We start from the raw sequence: 27,158 nt of genomic DNA on the forward strand, positions 1-27,158 counted from the left end.
CTTCTCAAGATTTCAAGCTGAACTGGCTCTAAATGGAGTCCCCTGAACTGCGAGATGAAACTAGTCAATTCCCAATGAAATCAACCCTGAATATTCATTGGAGGGACTCACACTGAAGCTGAAGCTCCAACACTTTGGCCACCTGATTCAAAGAGCCAACGACTCACTGGAAAAGACCCTGATGCTGGGAAAGACTGAAGGCAAGAGGAGAAAAGGGAGGCAGATGACGAGATGGTTAGACAGCATCACAGACTCAACAGATATGAATTTGAGCAAATTCCGGGAGATAGTGAAGGACAGAAGGGCCTGGTATGTTGCAGTCAATGGGGTCGCAAAGAGTTGGACACAACTTGGCAACTGAACAAGAAACAGCAAAATGGGGATAGAATGGATGCACATGATCTATTATAGTCATGGTGACAAAACCTTATTACAATAAGCCATTTCTGAAGAGAAATAAAGTAACGGATTTATGTCACACTCTGGAAGGTGAGCCTTTTCAATGTCCTAGTCACCTTTGGGAACCTAATGGGACAACTAGAATGTTGGTTTTAATGATCTGTCCTGTTATTCTTGCAGTGTAAATTTCGAGTGTCTTCTGATAGGTTTCTGCAAGCTCTGTTTTGGTTTAATCCAGCTTTCACAATATAAAAATACCTGGCATAAGTGGAGTTTAAAAAAAAGGATTTAATGATATTTAATGATAGAGTTTATAATGGTTTACTAAAACTATTCCTAGGCTTTAAGGTAGAGTATGGATTACCACTTAAACAACTATAAGGTATATCTTCTATATGGATGTCATATTTGATTCTTACAGAAGTTGATATTAAAAATTACAGCCTGGGAGGTCACCCTAATTTTTACAAAGGAAGAAGACACAAGTTCTAAAACCTACAGAACATTAAATAAACAAAAAGAAATTCCAGGAGTAGTTTCTAAATTGCTTGGAGGAACAATATAATACAGTAATTCCTTCAAAATGCTAAAATTCTATTTCCAGTGGTCTTTAACAATCATTATTTGTTCTCAAATAAAGGCATAAGATATTAAGTCACAAGGAAAACTGCTAAGAAGTCTAAAGTGATAGTGAATCTCCTATGTCAGATGCTGGATTATTAATGATATTTTAGGAAGAAAAAGGGTATTTGGGATAAATTTGTGTCATAAACTAAACTGGGTTCTCATTCACAACTGCTTTAAAGTTCCTCTGTCATTCTCCCCAAATTAAAAAAAAAAACGGGGAAGAAGGGGAAGGATCTTTTCACTGGAGAGAAGAAAATTTAACTAGAGACTATCCTAATGTGGAATCCTCTCTCAGTGACGACACGGCAACAACAATCACAGGCCGGAGATGATTTACAGATCTGGGAGGAAAATCACAAAAAGCACTGATCACACGGGCAGTTCTGTTCACTTTTTACAGACTGTTACGTTCGAGAATCAAGCTTTAGCTTTGAAAACACGCTATATTCCTGAATGGTTTAAAAGTAAACCTGCAGAAATAAGGATATATTCTCTTTAACTCTGAATATAATTTTAGAGGTGTTAAACAAAACACAATATATGTAATGAGCAGCCAATAACTAATGAACAATTTTTCTTTCTGCATCCTATCACTGGCACCATGGGATTTAACAATAATAAAATTACATGTACCTGTCTTCGTTTTGCTTCTGATTTTATACACTTAGAGGCTTATAATAATTAAAATTATAAAAATGAATTGCCTTAATGGCCTGGAGGGCATGGAAATGCTAAAACATTTATGTAAATAGGACTTACTCATTAAATAGCACTGACAAAGATATATAAATTATATTTAATTCCATCACGATGACTTAGATGAAAACAGTCTAATGGATTGTGCAAGAGTCCCAAATCTAGCTCCTGGCTTTTTACTTGTGTGAACTTGGGCAAGTCATTAATTAGGTGGTGATGCCAGCTGCCTCTATCTGTAAAATGAGGACAGTGCTACTTCTCAACTCTGAGAGAATGTCCCAGGCTCAGTTTTGACAAGTCTCCCGCAGAATTTAATCTTTAAAAAAAAAAAAAACAAATTCAACCAAGATATAAAGGTATAAGAAATGTTCATTTTTCTGAAACTTGCACACTAGATAATGTCTTCCGATGGCATTGCAGGCGCTGAACTATTCAACTGTTCATGAAAATAGTCATGCTTATTGATTCACTAGGCTTGTGTCTACATGAGCGAGAACGCTGAGGGTAAACAGGGGATAAGTTCTGGGGAAAAGAATGCAGTGAGTCATTAAGACTAGAAGTGAAATGAAATGCTATACCAAATCCTATCGAAACTTCAGGACTTAAAATGAGAAACTACTTTTTCCCGTGAGAACTCAGCAATTATAAATTCTAATGAATGCTAGAAATATTTTTTTCAAGTTCTTAGCTGATGTGTTTAAATACAAGTGTTTTCAATGAAATATGCCATTTCATAAAATATGGCCACTATTAATTAATGCCAAAACCAGGAGAATTTTTACAGAATTAGATATTATGAACACATGACTACCAAAGTGGTTCATCATGATTGATGTTATGATTCTGAATACCACAGGGGTTAGTAATGACTCGGTGCCTTCCCATGAAATTCAAGCCAATGTTTTTTGACTAATTGGCTCACTGTTGTTCACTAAATTGGTATTTTCTCTGCTATTCTGTCTCTAATCATCCGATATTCCTCCGGAGCCTGCATTGTCTTCAGGTATGTGCTCCTAGTGAAGCCTGACATTGTACGACAGATCTTGAAATCAGGCCTAAGAAATGGTAAAACAGTTCTGAGCAACCAAAAGCTACAATTTAGTTTCTCTATGTTCTTGTTTTTAACTTACCTAAAATCTACTTTATGGTGAATACATCCACTTCTGAACATCAAATTGTGACTTTTAACAACTTAATAAAATTATGTACTTCAATATTCAGCTAAGCTCCAAGTCCATCACTGATTACCCCCTAAATCAGGGCTCTGAGTAATACAGAAACTTAAATGTAGTCTACATTGACAAGAGAAGAAGAGATTTCACAGTTAGGGGTTGTACCTTTACGTACACTTTACTGACTCTTCTTTGTGATCTAATATTTAAAAAATTATAAATACCTAAAGGAGTTAATTTCTCCAAATCTAATTATCCTGAAATTAAAATTCAGAAATACTTTAAGGTATTTCTACATATACTTAAAACTGGACAAGAAGACCATTTTTTAACACTGGAATCTCTTGCTATAACAGGGCCAACTAAAACTGGTACATCGAATTCACAGCCTGACGTCGTGGCAAAAGCTGACTGCGGCCCTTGTTGAAGAAAGTGACCTCCCCCAGATTGGTGGTGGCTCCTTCCTCCTCCCTGCTGTCAACCAGGCCAGGGAACCTATCTGTTGCTGCTGAGACTGGCTCCACTGAGTCAGCCCATCGAATGATATGCACAGTTCACCGGGGAAGGAGAGACGGGAGCTCTGTCTCTGCTTCACCAGTCCCGGCGATCCCGTTACCTAACCTAGAAAATGAAGGTCTCAGACTCACGGTGCCCTAGGCTGGAACAGTTCTAACGTTCATGACTGACAACACTTCCAAGCTCTCCTTGACGATCACGCCACCTCTTCCGCCATACAGGACGAGATGAAGTCTAGATAATACGACAGTGTTACTTCTACTATTACTCGGATGGTGGCTTCTAGCCCTCACTTAAAGTTCTTTTGAGTGGTGCCAGAACTTTCTGTGGTAATGTTAAGGACTCAGGACAATCCAAGGATGATGTTTCCCTTCACTGCCTTCTCTGTGTGCAATCACAGGTGACTGTCTGCTCACACAGGTGAGCATCGCCTCAGATCTCCCATCGTCACCCCTGTTGACCACTGTCAGAAGTCGAGTCTGACAGAGAAATACTCAGGTCCTCAAGCAAAATGGAATCCTTTTCAGAAAAGTCCTAAGTACACAAATACGAACCCAATACCTATTGGGGTTAAAACACGGTAACGAACCATTCTCTCCTCCCCACCCCCCAGTTTTAATGATGAACTCAAATGAATAAATTTTAATAAACAAAACTTCACATGCAACTGTCTCATTCATCCTTCCCTCCATGCTGGCGATCAGATTTTCACCAGACAAATCTACCCCAAAGCACAGAATGTGCTTACAAAGGTTAGTCAGGACTCTATTTGCATCACAGCAGCTTAATCATTTCAATCTTTTAAAAAAAAAAAAAAAAAAACAGTTTTTGGAAGCCTCTAATTTATTTTCGAGTTTCTTTTTCTCATCTTGGACTGCCCTTCTCCTCAAAAACTGGTTCTCATTTCCCAAAAGCTCTTGTTTGTGTTCTAAAAGCCGCCATCGCTCTCGGAGAAGACGGCTTGACAAAAGTCAGTCAGCAAGATGGATCTCTTTGGAAATGGAAGCCGTCTGGAGTCCACCAATTTTAATGACTTCGGTTTGAACCGAAGAAGAGTTTTATTGCCACTCTAGTCCCCTTCCCTGTGGGCAGTAAATTACCAACGGTTGAAGAAGCCAGTTTCTCCTCACCCTCTCTGCCCCCACCACCCTGCTCTGCTCCCGGCAAAAACAAAAAAAGAAAAAACACGGCCTGCAAGGACAAAACCTGCCACCGAGGCAGCAGCACTGTGGAAATGTCCCCAGGCATTATGATTGATGATGACCAGCAGAGCGTGGGATAATGGCTCCCCTTAATTTACCGGTCCCTTTGAAGGGTTAAAATATGGCAGATGCTGATAGCTGACACTCCTCACTGACAGCAAAGACACATCGCTGGGGGGCCCACTCCCAGGCTCTCCCTCCATGCAGCTGTCCCTGCAGAGCAAATTGCATCCACTTGTTTAACCTCGGGGAACGTCTGGAGGGGACCCAGTACCACAAGGGTACCTTTTTTTTTTTAACGGTCATTTCCTCTCTGGTGTAACTTGCATGACAGTATGTGACAAGCAGAAATTAATGGGGACACTGCTGTGCCAATTCCTCCTGAATTGCTGACACTGGCTACAGGCTGCCTGTTTGCCACCCAGCCAAGACCTCACATGAAACATGGCGAGGGGCCCACAGCTCTATTCACCCACAAGCCAGCTGGTCAGTGATGAGAGGAGCCCGAACAATGCGGGGCGCACAAACCAGGAAGAAAACGCTTTACAAACCGCTTCCAACCAAGGAGGTAACGTTTGCTGCGAGTTCCTATGCCGGTGTATTTTCCTGAGTGGCAAAGTGCAGGACCCCGGTCTCCACAGTACTTTGGCTAGAAGAAGGATTCCTCTCCCAAAGCCTTCTCAGGTACAAGCTCGGGAGGAACATACTTCAGGCACAAGGAAGCCACGTGAGATCTGTCTCCAAGGGTGCTTTTCCAGTAGGCCCACAAGCCAGCAGGGCATCTCCTGCCTCTAGCGAACTACCATGGGGCTGCCCAGTTTAAAAATTCTATGCATAGGGTATTTTTTCCCCTCTTTCTCACATATACAAGTACATGCACAAAAGAACCCCCAGTTCAAGCCCGTTAATCCTCTGCAACGTTTTGCAAGGTTGGGGAATCTGCCCCCATCTTGGCAAGATTCGCTTTCTCCTCTTTCTGTAATCAGGATTCAAGCTCAGTCGGTGGGCACTTAAATGGTGTCTCTGTTATAGACTTGGCCATGCTGATTCCAGCCCAGAAGAAGAAATCAAGGCACATACATTTTTTTTTTTTTTTAAAAGGGAGGGAAGGGCGAGCAGAAACATCACCTAACTATGACATTGTGTATGACTCAAAAGTCAAATTGAAGGTGAGAGAGAGAGAAAGCTGTAATGGGAAAACTGTAAGTGTTTTATAATAAACTGGGAGGCCCTCAGGCATGTCAGAAAGGCACAACAAAGGGATGCCTCAATTTTGTGTTTGGGCACAGCATGGAGTGAAATTGGGGTGCTCTGAAGGAGTAGATATTCTCATAAAAACAAGAATCTGAGGACTTCCCTGGTGGTCCAGGAGCTAAGTGGGGATCACACTCCCAATGCAGGAGTCCTGGGTTCTAACCCTGTTCTGGGGAAGTACATCCCAGAACATGCCACAGCTAAAGAGGCTGCAATGAAGATCGAAGATCCTGCATGCAGCAACTAGGACCTGGGACAGCCAAGTAATAAATATAAAAAAAAAAAAAAACAACAACTATAATCTGTTCAATTAAATTTCTCTTTCATCCCCAGTTTTACAGTGTACTAACCAAAGTGAAGATGTAGGCAGTTTCTGAGAACATAGGGAATACTTGCAGCAACCAGGGAATTCAGCAAGTGAACCTGTGGACCATGTGGAAGTTTTGATCTCAGTTCAACAGGCCTTTTGTTTTGGGGGAAGGAAGAATGGGAGGAGAAACTGAAGTAACCTGCAGTGTTACCGGGTTGGCCCAGGGGGAGAGAAGACACTGTTTCACTTCTGAGAGGACTTTTCAAAGCCAGCATTAGATTGGCAGCCTCAGGATCGTCATTCTTTGGCCATCTCGCTTTCTACAAATAAATGGAATGGACAAAGGTCTCCAAGTCACTCAGGCAGAAGTACAAGACCGGAGACAAAGAATGAAACACCTTGCAAGCCTACCTCTAGCACATAAAGGCTATGGGAATAACTTTAGTGGATGGGCTGTTGTTTCCATAAGTATAATTTAGGAAAGGTTTACAATGTTTCCAACTCAGAACTGGAATGCAGGCCTGGAAAATATACAGAGGAAGAAGTCCTGGAAGTGGAAACCCTAATCTCTTAAACACATTTCCAAAATATACTATATAAGGCTACCTGAGTCCGTTTTTTGTTTTTCGTGTTCACTGCCCATGCTTTCTAATAACAAAGTAGTATCTTAATGAAAATTCAAACAGTGCTGAGAACCTACAGCCTAAATAACAGGTCCCCTTTTGCCAAGATCAGTGTGAAAACCTCAATAAACAGGAATCCCAAACAAATTCAGACATTCCCTCTCACGTGACAACTGCCTGCTCCGAGTCTGAATCTCTCAGGGCTTCCTGAAGACACATGCACATGAAATCTTGTGCTTGCAATCTGATGCCCACAGCTCTCTGCAGCCTTACATGAAGGTGGGCAGGAGGTGTGCTTGGGGGCAGGGGGGGTGCCTCTCACAGTGTTTCTTATTAGTTAAAATATTATTTGCATTAACAAATTTAGCTCTACTTTTCATTTCTGAGCTCCCAAGTTTTTCCAGCCTATAAATAGCCAATTTAATAATGCCAGATGGAGTAAAAGAATGCTACATATGGAATCTGATTGCACAGATATATTTTGAAATGCATATTTCTAGGTTAAACAGGGGATACCTGTACTTATTTAAACAGCCTCTCTCAGCTCAAAGGCCACAGTGTAATGGTCAAAAAAGCTGCATGGTGTGTCAAAGGCTATCGAACTGCACATATGTTCCATCTGTGAGTTAGGGAACTGTGAGTTGGATTTTAAGAGGCAGCTGGATGTAAGACACTTCCAGGCTTCATGACCCTTCCTGATGCTTCGTTAGGCATCTTATCAGAATGAGAAGAATAGAGATCTCTGTTATGGCTTTCCTGTGGCAAGTCAAAGACAAGGCGATGATTTTCCAGTCCATTTCCCCTGGCAACATGCTCATCAATCATCAGGGTCCAGGACTTTGTTATTCTGCTGGAGGAAAGAAAGCTCAGTGGTTTCTCTCCAAGTGAAATGGGACTCTCTCCTATCTGGTATTTGAGGTTATCATCAAGAATTGCTGTGTCTTTGCCTTCAGAGAATGTGCTTAGTTAGGGGCTCACAGGGCTCAGTTGAAACACAGCAATTTTACCTTGTGTACCAAGGATTCAGGTATGGGATCCAAGCTATTCTGAGTGTGTCTGGTGATGCTGTTTTCTAAACCCAACAAGGGGACCACCAAAGCTGCAGTGTTCATCTTTGCATAAACATCTTATCCTCAACAGTTTTCATTTCTATCATCTAGCCCGCTCTGTTTTCATCCTCATATGTTCAAAAGGCCACAATGGGCAAAGACAATATGCTTTAAGGAATGGCTCAAAAATAATAATAATAAACATATATTCAAATTCCCTTTGTTTGGCGTCACTGTCCCCCTTTAATTTTGAAAAACTGTAGGGCTGTCTTGGAGTGGATGGTGGAATTATTCACATTATTTTAAGGCAAGTGTATGTTACCAAGACCACTGTTGGCATTTTGAGTCACAAATGAAGTAATTTACTTCGGAAAAAATTGGGAAGACATCTGACACTTGTTCATTAAACTAATTCTGCATTCACAGCACCTTATCTGTTTGTGAGCAATCTCCTGGTACATGTCGATTCATGGTTTAAGAAGAAATGTTCCTTTTTTAGCAGGCACAGAATAACTCATAGTCCTAAAAATTCTTTGCTAAACTATATACTGGGCACTCACTGTAAGTGTTATGAGCTCATTTTAACAAGAGGACTGAAAGTTGATTTCATGTAAAAAATAGTGAAAAATATTTAATGACCTAGAGATCATTAAAGAAACCCACACCAGTACCTGCCACTGTAGTAAAAACAGGCTTGTAACTTTACTTTATTCTAAGTGCAGATATTAATTTAAAAGTTTACTACTCACCAGCAATTGCTTCCATTTACAACAGAATGAAATTCCTCCATTGCCTATTTATACTATTTAATGGTAAAATGCCGAAAAGATTTAAAGGGGATAGTAACAATAGTGTCAGTCCTGGGTGTTCATTGGAAGGACTGATGCTGAAGCTGAAACTCCAACACTTTGGCCACCTGATGCGAAGAATTGACTCATTGGAAAAGACCCTGATGCTGGGAGGGATTGGGGGCAGGAGGAGAAGGGGACGACAGAGGATGAGATGGCTGGATGGCATCACCAACTCGATGGACATGGGTTTGAGTAAACTCCGGGAGTTGGTGATGGACAGGGAGGCCTGGTGTGCTGTGATTCATGGGGTCGCAAAGAGTCGGACACGACTGAACGACTGAACTGAATTGAACAATAGTGTCAGGGGGTCTTATTAGAAAATCAATCACATCATTTTTTTCCCAGTCTTTTAACATCTGTGCCCTTATCCATATCATCATCATCAATAATCACCTACTCCATGTTTTCAATATACACACACTGACTATTTTACAAATCTGCTCTAGTGTGTTGCCTAACAACAAATGACATGATATTATGTTGCTAATTCTTACCATGGGCTCAAGAAAAGATTCCGACAAGAGAACTTCAACTTTTCTGTAACAGAAGGCATTCCCCGCTAAAGCACAAGTTATAACACCCTTTTGTCAGAAGATAAAAATACTAGGTTGAAATATATGAAACAGCCATTTTTAGTGGGCAAAAAGCAGTCAACCACTGACAACTTCATATGGCTTAATGCACATGCTCATTTTAAACAAACAAACAAACAAAAAAAACCCAACCCATAATACCTTAACAAAGACATGTATTTTAGCATATTGCCTTCTAGTTTTCTATACATATATTTGAAATACATTTCAAAGTTGGGATCATATTATATATACGGATAATAAAGATGAATATCATCTCTCTTTAGGCAATTCTTTAAAAATAAGCCTTTTTGAAACATTCTGTTAAATGCATTTTCATAATTCATTTAATCATCTCCTATTATGGTACCTTCAGATTTAAATGTACATTTCACTGATTTTTTGTGCAGTAGAATACACTTCTACCAGCCATTCTGGGTCTATGTATCATTTCTTTGTGGATCTGTCTGTTAATGTTCTTTATTTATATCTAAATTAGATAATTTTCTTTTTCTTATTAGTTTCTGAGGGTTTTTTGTATGTTAAGGATATGAAACCTCTGCTGTACTTTTGGCAAATATTTTATCTGCCTTTTAGTTCTATTTGTAATATTTTAAGTTTAAAATTTTTAGGGTCTAATCTATGAATTGTTTCCTTTGTGATCATTTCTACTATTTAATGCTTAGAATACTCTCTGATTTGACAGTTGATATATTATTCTATTCATTAAAAAATTAGTAGTGTCACCCCCCAATATACACATACCTTTTAAAACTATAAAGTGTTTAGAGTTTATGCAAAACCACAAAAGAGAATGCTTGCTCAGTGTCCAAAGCTGAAATGCTGTCTTCAGCCTTCTAACCAGCACTAAATGTTACTAAATCAGGACTGTTTCTAGCAAAATTTACAAGCAAACTCAGCTGTCTCTTTTCTAAGGAAAATTTCCTGCCATACAAAGGGTTACCTCTGAACAGTATCTCCATTATTTCACCCATGACTCCATTCCTAATTTTCTGTTTTCTGGCAGCTGCTCTCTAACTTACAAATAATGCATGTCTTTGTTTAGAGTTCCTTAAAAAAACTGTATATTCTAAATGTGGAAGAAAGCTCAATTTATTTTACTTTGAAACCTGAGAAATCAATAACATGAACCATATGTTAATTATGGAACCTGGTGATAAATAAAGTAAGAAGTCCTATGAAACCGTGGTGGTGAAAGTGATGGAGCTGAAACAGAAAAGGAAAGAAGTCCTTTCTCTTGGTGTGTGATGCTTTCATAAATCTCCCTGCTTGGTAGAACACCAAAATGCAACTCTTTTCTTAATTCATTCTAATGTAATTTATATTTCACTTTCTTCCCAACTCCTATTTTTTATCAAGATCTTACAGGAATGACGAGATACATATCAAGGGCCGTTAATACAGTGGCAACATTTAAAACAGATGATGCCAAAGACAAAACTTCACCAATATCAGCGTCTTTGATTTTCATTTATTTGGATTCATGGAGTTTTGCACTGAAGGCATGAATCAAGCTGTCTTTATCTGGTTGAAACACTCAAGGACTTCAGGTCTACAAGATAAATTGCTACGACTGGAATAAGAATCATAATGAGGAAAACAAAAGTCAGTTATGTAATCTTTTAGGTATTTACACTTGGTATCACATACTTCTAAAAGAGTTAACTTTAGGGTATTTACTGAGGGTACATAGATTCCTCTTTTTCCCCTAGAGCCCATTAAATCAATTTTGCTCTTGTTACCACAAACCTACGTCTTCCCTCTTCTTGTACCCCCACCCTCCTGATTTGGAATCTGTTTTTATAGAGGGAAGGGACAGAGGGAAGCAGAGCCCTCACCTGCAGCTTTTACACCACCTCTGTCTCAGTAAACACTTCAGGTCTTCAGCTATGGGTGATGGTGAGTTCCAGATTTAAATGATAAAATGTGATAGTGAGATTAAAATATTCATTAAGTGCTCAGTAATTGTTCCAACATATCAACAGAACTAAACATGCACAGAACAACTTCAATTAAGGATATCTGTTTCCAGATCAATCAGTATCTGATCACTCAGGGTAGCCCTAAACCTTAAAAAAAAATTTTTTTAAACCTGGAACTCATCATTTTTAATTTTTTAGCCTCACCACATGGCATGTGGGATCTTAGTTTCCCAACCAGGGTTCAAACCCACACCCCCTGTATTGGCAGCGTGGAACCTTAACCACTGTACCACCTGTGAAGTCCCTAGACTTAAACCTTTTAACACTGCAGTTTCTAAACTTAATTCAGAGTGAAACCTCCTATGCCCTCTGGTCCCCAATTCTCCGCTATGTTCTATTTTAGCTTTCCAATCTAAAAGTGCTGTGACTATACTAGAGTAGAATGATAAATATTTCTTTGGTTTTGTCCAAGAAAGGAAAAATGAACAAGTATGGTCAGGGACAGCAGAGAGCAATAGTAAATATAAAAACCAACAAAGCTACTAGCTTATATTTGCTAAAGACTTAGAACCACAAGTGGAAGAAATTCTGAGCACTCATATCTTCTAACACATGAGCCTCAAAGTAAGCACCTGAACAATCTGGCCACATTAGCGTCAGCACTAAACATCTCCACCTATGATCCACTTAGGTTTCACGGTGTCTTGGTTCCTTATCAATAGAACAGGGTTAGGAATTCTGATCAGTTACACGTGCAAATCTGGTAATGGTTTACTAATTTAGGACCACAGAGAACTGTGAGAACATTAAGCAAAAGGAAACAAAAAACATCTTTCGAAGGTCAAATTATGATGTGTCATGAACTTTTTTAAAAAGTAGCTTTCTGGGAGGCTTAAGAATTTCTCGTTAGAATTCTCATGTTCCTAAGCATCTTCTCGATAATTCATATTAATAAGTTAGCACTTTCTAATAGATCATCTTAAGGAATAAAATATCAGTGCTTTTAAATAAGTATATATGGACGACTTTAGTTAAAATGCCACACCTGATTCACCTGGGCTTAGCGTCCTCTGAAAGGCTGGGGCCACCTACGCACAAGCAAGCAGATATTCCAAAGGTCTGAGTCATCTCAAGACATTTTCCATTCCCAAGTAGGGTCATATGTCAAACAGTAAGAAAGTATTTCTTAAATAGTAATGTCTTTAGGCATCATCAGAGGGTACTTATTGGAAACTCCCTTCTGAGACTATGTTTAGGGCAAGGCTGCAGATTTAAATGAGCACCCCAGGTGGTGATTATACAGATGATTCACTGGCACACCTGGAGAAAGAGCATTATATTTGACTTCATTAACCCCTTACTAGATGGTGATACCACCATCTAGGGGCTTCCCTGATAGCTCAGTTAGTAAGAATCCACCTGTAATGCAGGAGACCTGGGTTCAATCCCTGGGTTGGGGAGATCTGCTGGTGAAGGGATAGGCTACCCACTCCAGTATTTTTGGGCTTCCCTTCTGGCTCACAGGCCACACCTGGAGAAAGAGCATTACATTTAACTTCGTTAACCCCTTAGCAGATGGTCACACCACCATCTAGGGGCTTCCCTGACAGCTCAGCTGGTGAAGAATCTGCCTGCAGTGCAGGGGACCTGGGTACGATCCCTGGGTTGGGAAGATCCCCTGGAGAAGGCAAAGGCTACCCACTACAGCATTCTGGCCTGGAGAATTCCATGGACTGCATAGTCCATGGGGTGGCAAAGAGTTGGACACAACTGAGTGACTTTCACTTTCAGATGGTGACACATTTCTGCAAACTTTGTTGGTTTAGTCTATCTTTCAGGCATCCAAATCAGGCTTCCACTGTATGGTAGTAGCTAGAGTTTTTGAAGATTAGATTTATACTTGGTCATTTCTAATACCCACAGAACTCTCTTTTACTTCCTAAGATGTCAAGAGTCACAGGTGGGACTTCCCTGGTAGTCCATTAGTTAAGAATCTGCCTTGCAGTGCAGGGGATGTGGGTTCAAACCCTGTTTGGGGAACTAAGATCCCACATTCCGAGGAGCAACTAAGCCTGTATGCTGCAACTAGGGAATCTGGGTGCTGCAACTGGAGAGTCCATGCGTTGCAATGAAAGATCTCACGTGCTGCAGCCAAGACCTGACAGAGCCTAATAAAGAACTTAAAAAAAAAGAAAGAGTCACAGTGTCCAGATGCGTGCATCAAGGCCCTGATTTAGATATATGAATCCAAATTCAGGCCAAACTCTCCTCATTTGATTTTTCCACTGGAATCGATCTCTGTGGATAATTTTTTGAGAGTGAAGCTGAGAAAGAGCATCACAGAATGAGAGTATTTGCAACAATATTTTATTTGCTGGAGATAGTTGGTGCTCATGACACCATTATGGTACTTGCATTATGGGCTTCATTACACAACTGTTTGTAAAAGCCCTTATTCATCTCAACAAATATTTATTAGAACCAATAATGATTTTAACTGCAATGAAACAACTGATTAAGCCTTTCCACCTTCCTTGGGACTGAGGGAAAAGTTACAATCTTAGACAACTGGTGGATATTTTCTCTAGCTGCCTTTCACTAATGTAAAGTTTAGTGACTATAAATTATTGGCAACTGCTCTAGTAGAATGTGCTTTCTTAACTTCCAAACTCCACAATCACATGGGTATCTGAACTTTCTGGATAAGAATGATAAAAATCCAAATGATTAGGAGAGTATTTCCAATTAGATTTTTTGAAAGTAACTTAACTCTTTGAAGCTGCTACTGCTCATGGTGGGAATGACAAAGAGCTTTGCACACAACAGTTGGCATACGGAAACTTACCTTTAAATTTTTAAAAATGCGTCAGTACCAAATTATCTCAGCTATTATATACACCCCTGAGAAATGAGAATGGGCTCTGAGATTGATAGCATCAATCACTTTACTGGACTCAGTTTCCCATCCATAGTACAAAACACACTTAGCAGAGTCAAACATTGAAAGAGAACAACTTCTGGAATTTAATTAAGTCAGTATTAATACGAAAGGAGAAAAGGCATTATAGTTGTAATGGACATCAATTACTGGTTTTAGACTGTATCTAACCCAAGCCAACCAAGCAAATACTTAGTTGATATGGATAATTCCACAGTCTCTGCCCAGCATGAAGAAAGAACCAAGTAGATATGTTACAATATGGCATATTCTCCGCTTACTTTTCTATTATATATATGTATATGCATATATATGTACGTATGTTTTACTGTTTAGTCGCTAAGTCGTGTCCAACTCTTTTGTGATCCATGGACTAGATAGCCTGCCAGGCTCCTCTGTCCATGGGGTTCTCCAGGGAAGAATACTGGAGTGGGTTGCCATGCCCTCCTCCAGGGGATCGTCCCTACCCGGGGATCGAAGTCATGTCTTTTACATCTCCTGCATTGGCAGGTGAGTTCTTTACTGCTAGGGCCACCTGGGAAGCCCATGTATATGCATACATATAAATTATTATATATGCACATGTATAGATAATAACATGCATATATAATAGGAAAGTAAATATATATAAATATATACGAATCTATCCCTGAAAAAGTACAACTTCCTCACTTGTACAATGGGAAAGTAGTTGCTGATGTAATCAACCCTCTAATTAACGCTGAAATACAGGCATTGATATTTTGTTACTAACAAGTTTACTGAAGGTCCACTGTACATTCCAGACAGTACTAGAGACAGCACAATAAACTAGGTTCAGACTTCAAAGCTCTTACCTTCCAGTTGGGAAAGATAAACAACAAACATGAAAAAATGAATGAGATCGTTTCGGCTAAGTGCAGTGAAGAAGATAAAATGGGGCACTATGTGTAACATGGTAAACTGTGAGCAGACGTGGAGTGGTAGGTGAGGTGGTCACACAGGAAGGCATTAGGCCGTGACCTGAGTTGGTACTATGACGACGAGAAACAGGCACCCTTCCTGTGGGGCTTGGGAGGGAGAGGCATGGAGCATTCCAAACAGAATGAACAATACGTACCCACACTGAGCTGGAAGCATGTTGGAAGAACGGAGAGAAGGCAGGTGTGGCTGAAGGACAGTGAACCAAAGAAGCAGAAAGGGTCTGGGGGGCAGGGGAGGGGAGGAAGAAAGAGCACAAGATAGTGCAGGACTTCTGATTTTATTCTGTAGGTCACAGGGAACCACTGGAGAAAAGTGGTTTTCAGCAGAGGAGCAATACCTTTTAAAATTTTTTCTAAATGTCTGTTTGTTTATTTTTTGCTGGGCTGGGCCTTCAATGCCGCACACGGGCTTTCTCTAGCTGCAAGGAGCAGGGGCTTCTCTCTAGTTGCAGTGTGCGTGCTTCTCACTGCAGTGGCTTCTCTTATCTCAGAGTATGGGCTGTAGGGTGTGTGGTCTTCAGCAGTTGTAGTGCACGGGCTTAGCTGCCCCGCAGGATGTGGAATCCTCCTGGAACAGAGATCAAACCCATGCTCCCTGTATTGGCAGGTGGATTCCCAACCGCTGGACCACCAGGGAGGTCCGAGTAATAACTTTAATTTATGCTTCAATAAGGTGCCTCTGGTTGTCATAGGAAGGATGAGCTACATAGGGACAGGAGTGAAAATAGCATATTGAATTAGAAAGCTGGTTTTGTGGGCCAGACTAGAGCTTTAGCAACAAAGATGCTGAGAAGCAGTCAGACTGGGGTTATCTTTTGGGGATAAAACCAAAAGTACTTGCTAAGGGATTAGATGAAGATTGTGAAGGAAAGAAAGAAACCTAGAAGGATCCTTAGGTTTGGGGCTCAAACAACTGGGCAGATGGGAAAGGCCTGAGTTGGGGAGAGGATTCTTGGGTAATGTTTTGGTCCCAAGATATCAGACAGCTGGTTGATTATAATGCATTCAGAGCAAGAGGGAAAGGTCAGGCTAGAGAATAATGATATCTGAAGGTTCAGGACTGAATGATATCACCTGGCCAGAAAGTGTAGACAGGGAAGAGAAGAGAGGTGGGGATCAAGAAGCCTCCACTGTTCCAAGATGTAGAGGAAGAGAGCCAGGAAAGAACCTGTAACCAGGCGGCTTAGGCACACTCTAAACTTGGGTGAGGAATATCCCTCTACTATGTGGAGCATCTCTCCACCATCTGTCACCATAGTGATACACAGTGGGTATACATTGCCTGCAACTTTTTCGTGGGCTATATAAACAGAGCCCAAGGTGAGGAAGCACTTTCTAAAGAGACTCCAACTAACCTATTATTAGCTTGATCAAAGTGTCACTTGTTTATTTTAGTGAGTCAGTATTTATTTTAATGAGTCAGTCTTACAGTACCTTTAGAAAGATACCAGTTGTTTTTTTTTTTTAACCCATATATTTCCTGTTAGGGAAAAAAAAACCCAGCCACTAAATAACTCTATTGTAATTTACTATACTGTTATAATTTTTGATAATCATATTATCTAAATAATACATATATTATATATAGTATATAGGTTTTATATATATGTATAGTATAACAGTATCATCTGTTATACTTTGAGATAATCATGTATTTGCATAATTCTGTCCTCTTTCTGATTTTTCAACTACTAAAAGGGCCTGGGAAATTGCTTAATGATTTGTTTCTGGGAGAGTCCTCAAAATCTAGACTATCTGAAAGTGCTCTCCCTGAAGGGTTACTGAAAGTTACCACAGATGGAGCTCACTCACCCTAGGTTTCCCCCTAAATCTGAGGTGAACTCAGGGCTGACGCACTTCCTTCCGATCATCTCTCCTGTTAGAGTTGACGGTGGCCAATGGCTGGAGCCACTTTGATTTAACCCTCAAGCAACTCCCAGGCTGGCTGCCTAACTTCCACTTAGCATTATGGCTGATGTTCCTGTTTTTAAAAATCCCCCCAAATTCTGTGTGTGTGTATGTGTGTGCGTGTAGGGGGGTGAGATGGGCACCTACCCAGGTAAGGGTGTGGGCCAGGGTGTGGTTTGTTCAGAGAAGGCTTTTTTTTTTTTTTTGAGTCAGAAGTCTACATTCCAAGCTGACTTCCCACAAAGAAAAACTATGACATAGGTTACATTCCTGATGAAAGTTCAGACGCCTGATTTTTAAAAAGCAGAATGCCTCTGAGTATGATCATTAATGCACGAGTGACGTGCCTTTTAAAAGGCATACTAAGGGTCTAGAATGGGCAGAAGGGGCTTCCCAGGTGGTGCTAGTGGTAAAGAATTTGCCTGCCAACGCAATGTAGAATGTGCACAAGTTGTGGATAAAACATTACCATAAGCAATCCTCTAAAATGCTACCTTAATGTGCAAGGGCAGGGAAACGTGAAGGAAAGTCTCTGAGACAGCCCACAGCCCAGGGCAGAGAAGGAAGCTTCGGGGCAGCGCTCCGAAGACCCTGGGAAAGCCAAGAACGTGCGTGTGTGCGCTGGGGAGGAGGGAGAAGAGAGTGGGGGCGTGGGGACGGCGCGGGGCCGGGCGGGCAGAGGGCAGAGCGGACACAGGGCCCGAGTACCACGAAGCAAGTCAGCTTGTCTGGGCTACCGTGCTGGCAAGTCCCAAAGCCCTGAGAAATCCCACTGTACCACAGGCGTGAACTATTCTAAGGCAAACTGCTGTAGGCTGAGGCCCATCTTAGAGTAAAAACCAACACTGGCCGGTGAGGTCCTTTGCACCAGAACTAGTGTTACTGTAACATTCCACTGTTTAATCTTATTAAACAGTCCTCTCAGGCATCCATCATGGACGCACTTTCTTCAAAAAATTATTTCATGTGACTCTGAAAAGCAGTTTGCTTTAAACACCGGGAGAGATGTGTGTGCACATGTCTCTGTGTATTTTAAAAACCCATGGTCTATTCAGCAAAGTCCAGCCGTGATACTAGATTGAAACAAATGTCCTTCCAGGACCCTTATCGTCATTGTGGAGTATTTGTTCACTGAGTTTCTCGTCTTGTTTTTGGGATCACTGTATTATGCAACATCTGCTCTGAATTTCAAATGTGATAAACAGGGTCTGAGTGTCGGTGGCAGATGGCTAATGACCGCCAGCGACAGGGCATTCAAGTCTGCCTTGTTTTCTGGGAAGCGATATTTTCATGTTAATTTGCCCTGTGTCCTGCAAAGATGAGACAAATCACCTGCTCATAATTCAGGCAAAGTGGGGACCACCAGGAGCCGAGAGGGGGCCAGGGCTTGACTCCTTTAGGGGTGGGAGGAGAGGAGGCTCTGGGGGGCTTCCCTCATCAGAGGAACGGGACCAGGCAGTCACTTCGCATTATGTCAGACGGAGAAAGATGAATCGGTCCCGGCCATCCCATCCTGACACCAGGGCCACTGTTTACTGCAAGCAGATATTATTCATGAAAACAGATCTTTCCCAGAGGCAGAAAACAGGTGCTATTAACAGTGTGTGTCAGTCTCTGAAGTCTGGGTTTTGTAACATAAACTTAATAGTACATTTTATCTCCTACTGAAAATGTTACAACCAACAGAAATCTCCAAGAAACATTCAATCGAAGATAAAATGAAATCTAATTCACAGAGAAAATGACCCGCACAGACTCATAAACCTTGAGGTCTTTTGGCCTTCTCGAGCCCAGTAGAATTTGTCTGTTACAGAGATACATGCACAAAATATAATTTTTATTCCAAGACTGAGTCATCCAAAGAGGCCATGTGGTCTTGAGCTGAAAGAACCGTGTTCTGTTTTAGAGAGTCAGCTGGTGTTCTGTGTGAGCTTTCAGTGCCTTTGAATCTTTGCTTGTGAAAGACATGTTACATGTACAGAATGTCCAAAGAATGATACAGGGATTTCAGAGAGTTCAAAAGATAGTTGAGAAGCCAGATCAGACACCAGGAGAGATAATATACTAGAGAGGGAAGTCTGAGGACCCACTGACAGTTTAATAAAAGAGGGTATTTTTACACAGGAGTTTCTTCAGATATATAGTAGCTCAGCTGGTAAAGAATCCACCTGCAATGAAGGAGACCTCAGTTCGATTCCTGGGTTGGGAGAATCCCCTTGAGAAGGGATAGGCTACCCACTCCAGTATTCATGGGCTTCCCCGGTGGCTCAGGTGGTTAAGAATCTGCCTGCAATGCGGGAGACCTGGGTTCGATCCCTGGGTTGGGAAGATACCTTGGAGAAGGGCATGGCAACCCATTCCAGTATGCCTGCCTGGAGAACCCCACGGACTGAGGAGCCTGGCAGGCTACGGTCCATGGCGTCATAAAGAGTCGGACGTGACTTAGCATATGTATATATATATATATATATATATATATATATATATATATATATATATATATATGTATATGTATATATCCTGTCCTACAGTTCTTTTCTGGGTAGCAGTTACATATGACAAAGGAGCAAAGTGAGGGAATTTGTTTACAGTTCTTCCTGATCCTTTCTCACAGAGTGGCAGATAAAGGCATGAAAGAGAAAACCCAACAATCTGGAAGCCTCTGTTTTTTCTTTCCTTATAAAGCACCCCACCCCCACAAGTGAAAGGGGCTACATAAACACTTATACTCAAAATATACTATGAACTCCCAAAGAAAAGAATAAGACAATCATAAGGTGTCAATTATTGCCTCATAAGTTTAAGCAAGTAAGTCTAAGAAGATAATATCGAATCTCAAATGATCAAATTAAACAGATGCACCGAATTCCTCCACAGTTAAGTAGATCAAAAAATAACATTCTGAACTACAAACACGAAAACAAGATACAGTAATGATAAGCCTACGAGGCAAAGTCTGAGTATTTGTTCACGTCACAGCTTAAGAGTCAAGAGGTTTCTATATGCAAATGTTACCGTCAGCATGAATGACTGTATCTTAGGACATCAAGAAAAGACATTAAAGAATGTGATGAAAATTTCAAGATCAAGTATGAATACGATGAGATGTGATTATTTATTCACTTTTAGGAGAAGAGCATTTTAAAATGTTGGAGGGAACCACCTGTAATTTTACTGTGTTCTCATCAGTCTCTCAATGACAGTGTTCAGTCCAGATCATACGATAATGACAAAGTAAAAGTGAAAGTGTTAGTCTCTCAGGTCTGTACGACTCTTTTTGATCCGAGGGATAGCCCACCAGGCTCCTCTGTCCATGGGATTCTCCAGGCAAGAACACTGGAGTAGGTTGCCATTTCCTTCTCCAGGGCATCTTCCCGACCCAGGGATTGAACCTGCGTCTCCTGCACTGCAGGAAGATCCTCTGCCGTCTGAGCCACCAGGGAAGCCCTACAATAGTGACAGGAATTCCCCTAATGAGTTCACCAACTTTCAATCATCACAAATACTTGGGGCTTCAGGGGTAGTCTTTTGCCTTTTAAAAACAAATGGTATTTAAATGCATTTAAAAATTGCTATGTGATGTATGTATACTGGGACAATAAGCCCAGCTTCTAGTTTTAACAATGTGTTCTTTTTTTTTTTTTTAACAGACAGACTGATGACAACGGTCCTGAACAGAAAGATTTTACCTCTGGAACAGTTAGTCAGAGACCATGCAGCATCCTAGTTTTACCAAACACAGCTCACCTAATGCAACATATGTCCTGAACGTGCACTCAGGAGATGCTAAATTGAGGAGGACCAACAGGTAAAAGGTGTCAAAGACGACACGGTGGGGGACAGGTGGTGGGGGCGAATCTCACAGCTCACACCATCTTAATAAGAGGTCTCTTTCCTTGATTTTCTGTTCTATGCCTATTTCATGTTAAAATATTTAACCTATTTACCTATTCTGAAACAGAACATGTTCTGATACATGCAAGACAATAATATTTATGATTCTGAAGCACATTTTAGAAAATATTTTGGTACCATAATGCAAGAATTGGCTACAAACTGTGTCTATTTATAAATAAGTGGGCTTTTTAAAACTTGAAAACACCAGCTGAACTACTTATATAACCACAGAGAAGTGTCCCACATGCTTCTGTGTGCTCCTACACTCTCAGGGCCCTGAGGAAAGACTCACGACTCATTCAGTTTGGTGTCCTCAAAGTGCCTAGCATGGAACTTGCCCTGTAAAATTTTAATTAATCTTTGTACAAGTATACTCAGAAAAACTCTTATTATGAGAAAGCATTCTGTGTAAATAGTTCAATCCATGTCCCCAAAAGGTCCCTCATAATAATATTCTCTTGATATAGTTACTAAGACTTCTCACAAATGAGCTATACAACAACAAAATATTTCTGTTCTCTGGCTGCAGGTTTGAAAAATTCAACTAGCCAGAACTTTCTACCTAGCCGCTATTTATCCTGCATACCAATGCTTAAAAAGACAACAGCTCACAAACAAAAGACACAAATATTCACTAAAAATAAACTTCTTTCAATCATATATTGAACTTTAAACTATCCATTTCCAAAAAACCCACTATCCACTTGATGGTATTACAGCACTTATAAATGATTACTCATGTTTTCGATAATGACCTTAAAGAATCTCAAGCACTCAAATTCTAAAAAAAAAAAACCCAAACCCTTATATTCTTATATTTAATAAGAAAGAAAAGTAGATCTGCACAGTTCAACAACATTTTTTTGAATTAAGGATGAATGGGCATTTGTCTGGAGAAAACTCTAATTTCAAAGGATACATGTACCCCAGTGTCCATCACAGCACTATTTACAATAGCCAAGACAGGGAAACAACCTGAATGGTCACACAGTGGAATATTACTCAGTCATAAAAAAAGAATAAACACTGCCACTTGCAGCAACATGGATGGGATCCAGAGATTATCATAGTAAGTGAAGTCAGGTAGAGAAAGACAAATAGCATATTCCACTTATAGGTGGAATCTAAAAAAAAAAATGATAAAAGTGGACTTATTTACAAAATGGTTACCAAAGGGAAATGGGGCGGGTAGGGATAAATTAGGAGTCTGGAGTTCGCAGATACAAGCTACTATATATAAAATAAACAAGGCCCTACTGTATAGCACAGGGATATTACAGGATATTCAATTTCTATAATAAACCATAGTGGAAAAAATATGAAAACGAATATACATATATGTGTAACTGAATCACTTTACTGTAAACCAGAAACTAACACAACACTGTAAATCAACTTTACTTCAATTAAAAAAAATTAAGGATGAAGACAAAAAGTGTCTTGTGACCATCTTTTAAGTTATCGAAAGATGTTCAATTAGCCATTAACATACAAATTAAGTGCCTGAAATACTGCCTGACTATAGTTTGGTTTTACTGTGAAAACATCAATACATGATTAACCACAAACCTTGAATAACCACAGTCCTTGCCCCCGCCTCCATCTATGTGAGTGGCGTTGACCCTGACGGCTGAAGACATTTAACAGCCTCCAGGACAATCTTCTGCTCAGCACACAGTGAAGTGACACTCCCTTTCCGTGGATAGGTGAGGAACTCAGAAATACTTTCAACAAGTTGCCTTATGAAAGGCTTCTGTTGATAAGCACCAATCCTCTGCTCCCGAAACTGGCTTGGTCACTCCCCGACTCCACTTCTCTCCTTCCTCCTCGCCTAGAGACCACCTTTCTGCCTGTGCCTCATTTAATCCAGCTTACCTCTCGACCCCCACCCTTGAGGGGAAGTGGAATTTCCCCCACTCCACTTTATTTTCTACACCTGCCTGATCAAGCCTTAGTTTAAGCACCTCATTTTAGTTTATCAACTGTTTTAAAACTACTGATACTTTTGCAAATGGGAAGCCCCAGTAGCTCAGCTGGTAAAGAATCTGCCTGCAATGCAGGAGACCCCGGTTTGATTCCTGGGTCAGGAAGATCCCCTGGAGAAGGGTTAGGATACCCACTCCAGTGCTCTTAGGCTCTGCTGGTGGCTCAGATGGTAAAGAATCTGCCGGCAATGCGGGAGACCTGGGTTCGATCCCTAGGTTGGGAAGATTCCCCTGAAGAAGAGAATGGCAACACACTCCAGTATTCTTGCCTGGAAAACCCCATGGGCAGAGGAGCCTGGTAGGCTACAGTCCACGGGGTCGCAAAGAGTCAAACACAGCTGAGCGAGTTTCACTTTCACTTTTGCAAATGATTCCACTTGGCAGCCTCTAACATCCTAGGAGAATTTAACGTGAAGTTCAAAAGACCTATGTAGCTGGAAATGCAGCGTGTAAACAAATGATTACCTTGTCCCGCTGTTTAAAAAACTGACCTCTCCCAAATGAAATTTTTGAACATAGAAATAGATCAGAAGAAGCCAATGCTTGTGTTGACAGTCTATGTTTAAGCTATTGGAAGTCATTTAAAAAAATAATAATTTTCAATGAATGATATCTGAAGAATGGTTGGTGACGTGTCTTACTGATTGAGTACCTATGTGTATAAATCTCTGAGTATGGACTGTCAGGACACAAAGATGAACAAATAAGTAAGATATGGACACAAATAACCACAAATGAACAAAATATGATGAAGAGAGGTGTAGAACAAGTCTAAAAGACAAATGAGATCACATCCAGCTGTAAAAGTTAGTCAAATGGTACCTGGGGTCAGCCCTGAAAATGTGAGCAGATAGTTATTAGTGGGGGGAGCAAAGAAATAGCAATGAGAAGGAAGGCCTCGGAGGGAGGAAGCTGTGAGCCACACCAGGAGGATGCGGATTAGTCCAATTTGGCCAGAAAGCAGAGTACACGGAACGGGGCTGTGTTCTGCCTTGCATGCTGAACATAGTATTTTGGACACACTCATAAAGGAGAGAACTGAAGTCACACGACTGGAAAAGAATTCCGGAGCAAAGAAGGATGCAGAGATAGAAGAGGAAATGCCCAAGAACACGTAATGAGGACTGTGCGTGTGTCAGTAGCTCAGTCGTGTCCGAGTCTTTACAAGCCCAGGGACCGTAGCCCACCGGGCTCCTTTGTCCATGGAGTTCTCCAGGCAAGAACACTGCAGCGGGTTGCCATTTCTTCCTCCAGGGCATCTTCCCAACCCAGACCCACATCTCTTGTGTCTTCTGCAACAGCAGGCAGATTCTTCTTTTTTTTTTTTTTCATTTGCCATTATTTAAGGCAGATTCTTTTATCACTGTGCTACCTGGGAAACCCGTAATTAGGAATACCTATGGTTAGAGGGCCTTACTGTCCTTGAAACTGCTAAGAAGCAATGAGACCATTCCTGAGCACCACATTCTCTTATGAAAGGCAGACGGGAGAAAATAAATTCTATATTGGTCTAAAACCAAATAAATTACTCATTCAATATGTCAAGTTCTAAATGTACCAAAACAAGGGAACCCACCTAGCTGCCACTAAAAGATCTTTCTTACTCTGTTCAGAATATAAACTAAAATAGCTATTCATTCCTATCTAAAATGATTCTAGAAGTCATTTCTACACAATGAATGATAAGGTAAAGAGTCTGTTTCACCTAATTCACAAAAACAAACAGATCTCCATGAACACCTGCACGTATGTGCAGAGATCCAAAAGATCAACTGGGAAGTTCAATTAAGCAGAACAAAGTAAGACCAATAAAGCTTTATAAGCAGCTCTTCCCTTCAGACTTAAAGGCAGAAAAGATTTGGAGTCAATATACTGCATCTAGCTTGCTGACCTCCAAGCAGTCTTACGTCATCTTTGAATCCCAAGAGTTTGGGATGGTACCTGACACTTTGGGGCTTCCTATAAATATTTTATGATTGAGGAAAAAATTCAGAGTTCACAAACCATCAGAAAATGGCTGAGCTATTAACATACTTATTAAACTATACTTTGTAGGCTCAGGGCCAGATAATGTACAAACAGGCATTTCCAATAATTTTAATATATATTAGAACTAAAGGGTTTTTTCCACTGAGTTCTAAAATTAGTGAACTAGAATATACCCCATTCTTTAAACATCCCACTTAGTCATACTAGATATATTTAACTATATATTGAGTTCCAAAGGCTCTACTTCTGGCAATTTTCATAAGGAAAGAATGCCACTGTTTAAATAACATTGTGACTGTTTGACCAGGCAGAGAGAGGACTCCTAGTACCTTTATGGTTTCAGTGGGCACTCCAGGTTCGGGCACTTTATCCAAATAAGTGGTCAAGTCTTGATCAACGTGTTCAAACACTAACGTTAGTTTGGTTTCTCTGTCTGTTCGTGACACTGTACACACGTCAAACAACCTAAAAGGAAAAAGAAAGAAGTATTAGGTAGGTGGTAATACGAAAAGAAGTAATCTGAAAGTCTAACACATATCCTTTGATCACAAAATTAAGGGGGGTGGGACTACATTTGATTATCCCTTGTGATAATATGTAAGGATACCTATTGGTGCTTAGCCCCTCAGTGGTGTCCTTGAGACCCCATGGACGGTCACCTGCCAGGCTCCTCTGCCTTTGGGATTATTCAGGCGAGAATACTGGAGGAGGCAGCCATCCCCTATTCCAGGGAATCTTCCCAACCCAGGGACTGAACCCACATCTCTTGTGTCTCCTGCACTGGTAGGCAGATTCTTTATCACTAATGCCTCCTGGGTCTGACACTTTAATATGAAAGCTCAGGAGAGGAGCACTTGGTTAAGTGGTGACAAAATTCACAGTGGCGAATAGAAAGCAACATGAGAATGTCTGCTTGGAGAGTTCCTTAGTTAAGATCTTAGGGAGAACATGCTGGTGGAGATAGTTTCAAACACTGCAGCCTCTATAAAAAACATGGTTCTTAGCTCATAGGTCAAGAATTATTGAAGAGACAGAGACTAAGCATTCTTTGAGGACACTGGACTCTGCGATTTAGATTTTCCTGGAATTTAAGGTCTTCAAATCATGCCTATGAAAGTAATTAAAATGGAATATGGAGAAATCTGGTTTATTTCTAAGAAAGTGTTCTCCTCCTAGTCAATCCAATCATCTCCCTGGAAAGGGCATGAATTCTTTGTTTTAAAACTCCAAATATCATGCTAATAAAAATGGTGAATTTTTAATTTTTTTGAGGGGGATGCAGACATTGCATTGGCAAACTATTCTGTCCTAAGATGATAAAGGCAGATTGACAAACTTTATAATTATGTTTGGATGGGAGAATTCGATTTATCCCATAAAATCCTACAACTAATTCAAAATTTAAGTTTTAAAAACAAAGCCTTCAGTAATCAAAAGAATTTTCAAGCCAAAGGACTGATCCTCCTTTAGTTTCAACAGTCAAAGGACACCATCTGGGGGGAGTGGGGGGAGAGGACATGAGATGCTCACCAAACATATAAAGAATTAAACACGCCACCCATAAACAAGCTGGAAATAAATTTCAGGACAAGAATGTAATATAAATACTAAGGAAAGGCTAATAAAAATTCTATTCATATTATTTTCTTTCATGTTTTAAAATGAAACAACACTTTCTTCAAAGAAATTAACTATAAATGTGCAAATAACCCAAGTACTAAAATGCAGGGTTGACTCACAATTAGGCACTTTGTACATTACCACTTAAATTTTAATGCCTAACTGGTTCACCATGCCACTCAACTGCATTTCTGCAATCGATGGGCTCTACAACCTTTGGTACTTCTCTGTAAATCTAAAGTAAACTTTAAAAGAACACTATAATTAAGTTAAATCAGATGGAGTGAACACCACCAACAACCACACATACTTCATAGCCAGATCCAAAGTCCTTTTTAATTCTGGGCAGCCTGGGGTGAGGTCTCCAACTCCAGTAAAATCAATTCAGATCAACCAAATTTCTTCCCTACTTTGTCTACTTTCAAACATTCTAAGTTTTTTAATCATCTACTTATAAAATTAACTTCTAAGTTTCTAAAGTCTTTGAATATCAATAATGTGATTTATTCTGAAAAAAAAAATGATTCTGATAAAGCAAAAACTCCTAATTTAAAAATGTATTACAAATAGTGCCATAAATCATATGCATGCCGTACTGTGAAAAATATGATTGCTATCATTCATGGATCAAACCAGTCAATCCTA

The 27,158-nt window shown here is 40.4% G+C and overlaps 1 protein-coding gene across 3 annotated transcripts in view; it reads right to left on the reverse strand.

Moving 5' to 3' along the window:
* CDK6 (cyclin dependent kinase 6) overlaps window positions 1-27,158 on the reverse strand; it is a 252,667-nt gene that overhangs the window by 162,406 nt on the left and 63,103 nt on the right. For all 3 annotated transcript variants that reach the window (XM_061164896.1, XM_061164894.1, XM_061164893.1), the window contains exon 3: window positions 25,223-25,358. In XM_061164896.1, coding sequence (XP_061020879.1) covers window positions 25,223-25,358 — 136 coding nt within the window. The remainder of the gene's footprint in view (window positions 1-25,222; window positions 25,359-27,158) is intronic.

The sequence above is a fragment of the Dama dama genome, chromosome 18, assembly GCF_033118175.1.
Source record: "Dama dama isolate Ldn47 chromosome 18, ASM3311817v1, whole genome shotgun sequence".
NCBI lineage: Eukaryota > Metazoa > Chordata > Mammalia > Artiodactyla > Cervidae > Dama > Dama dama.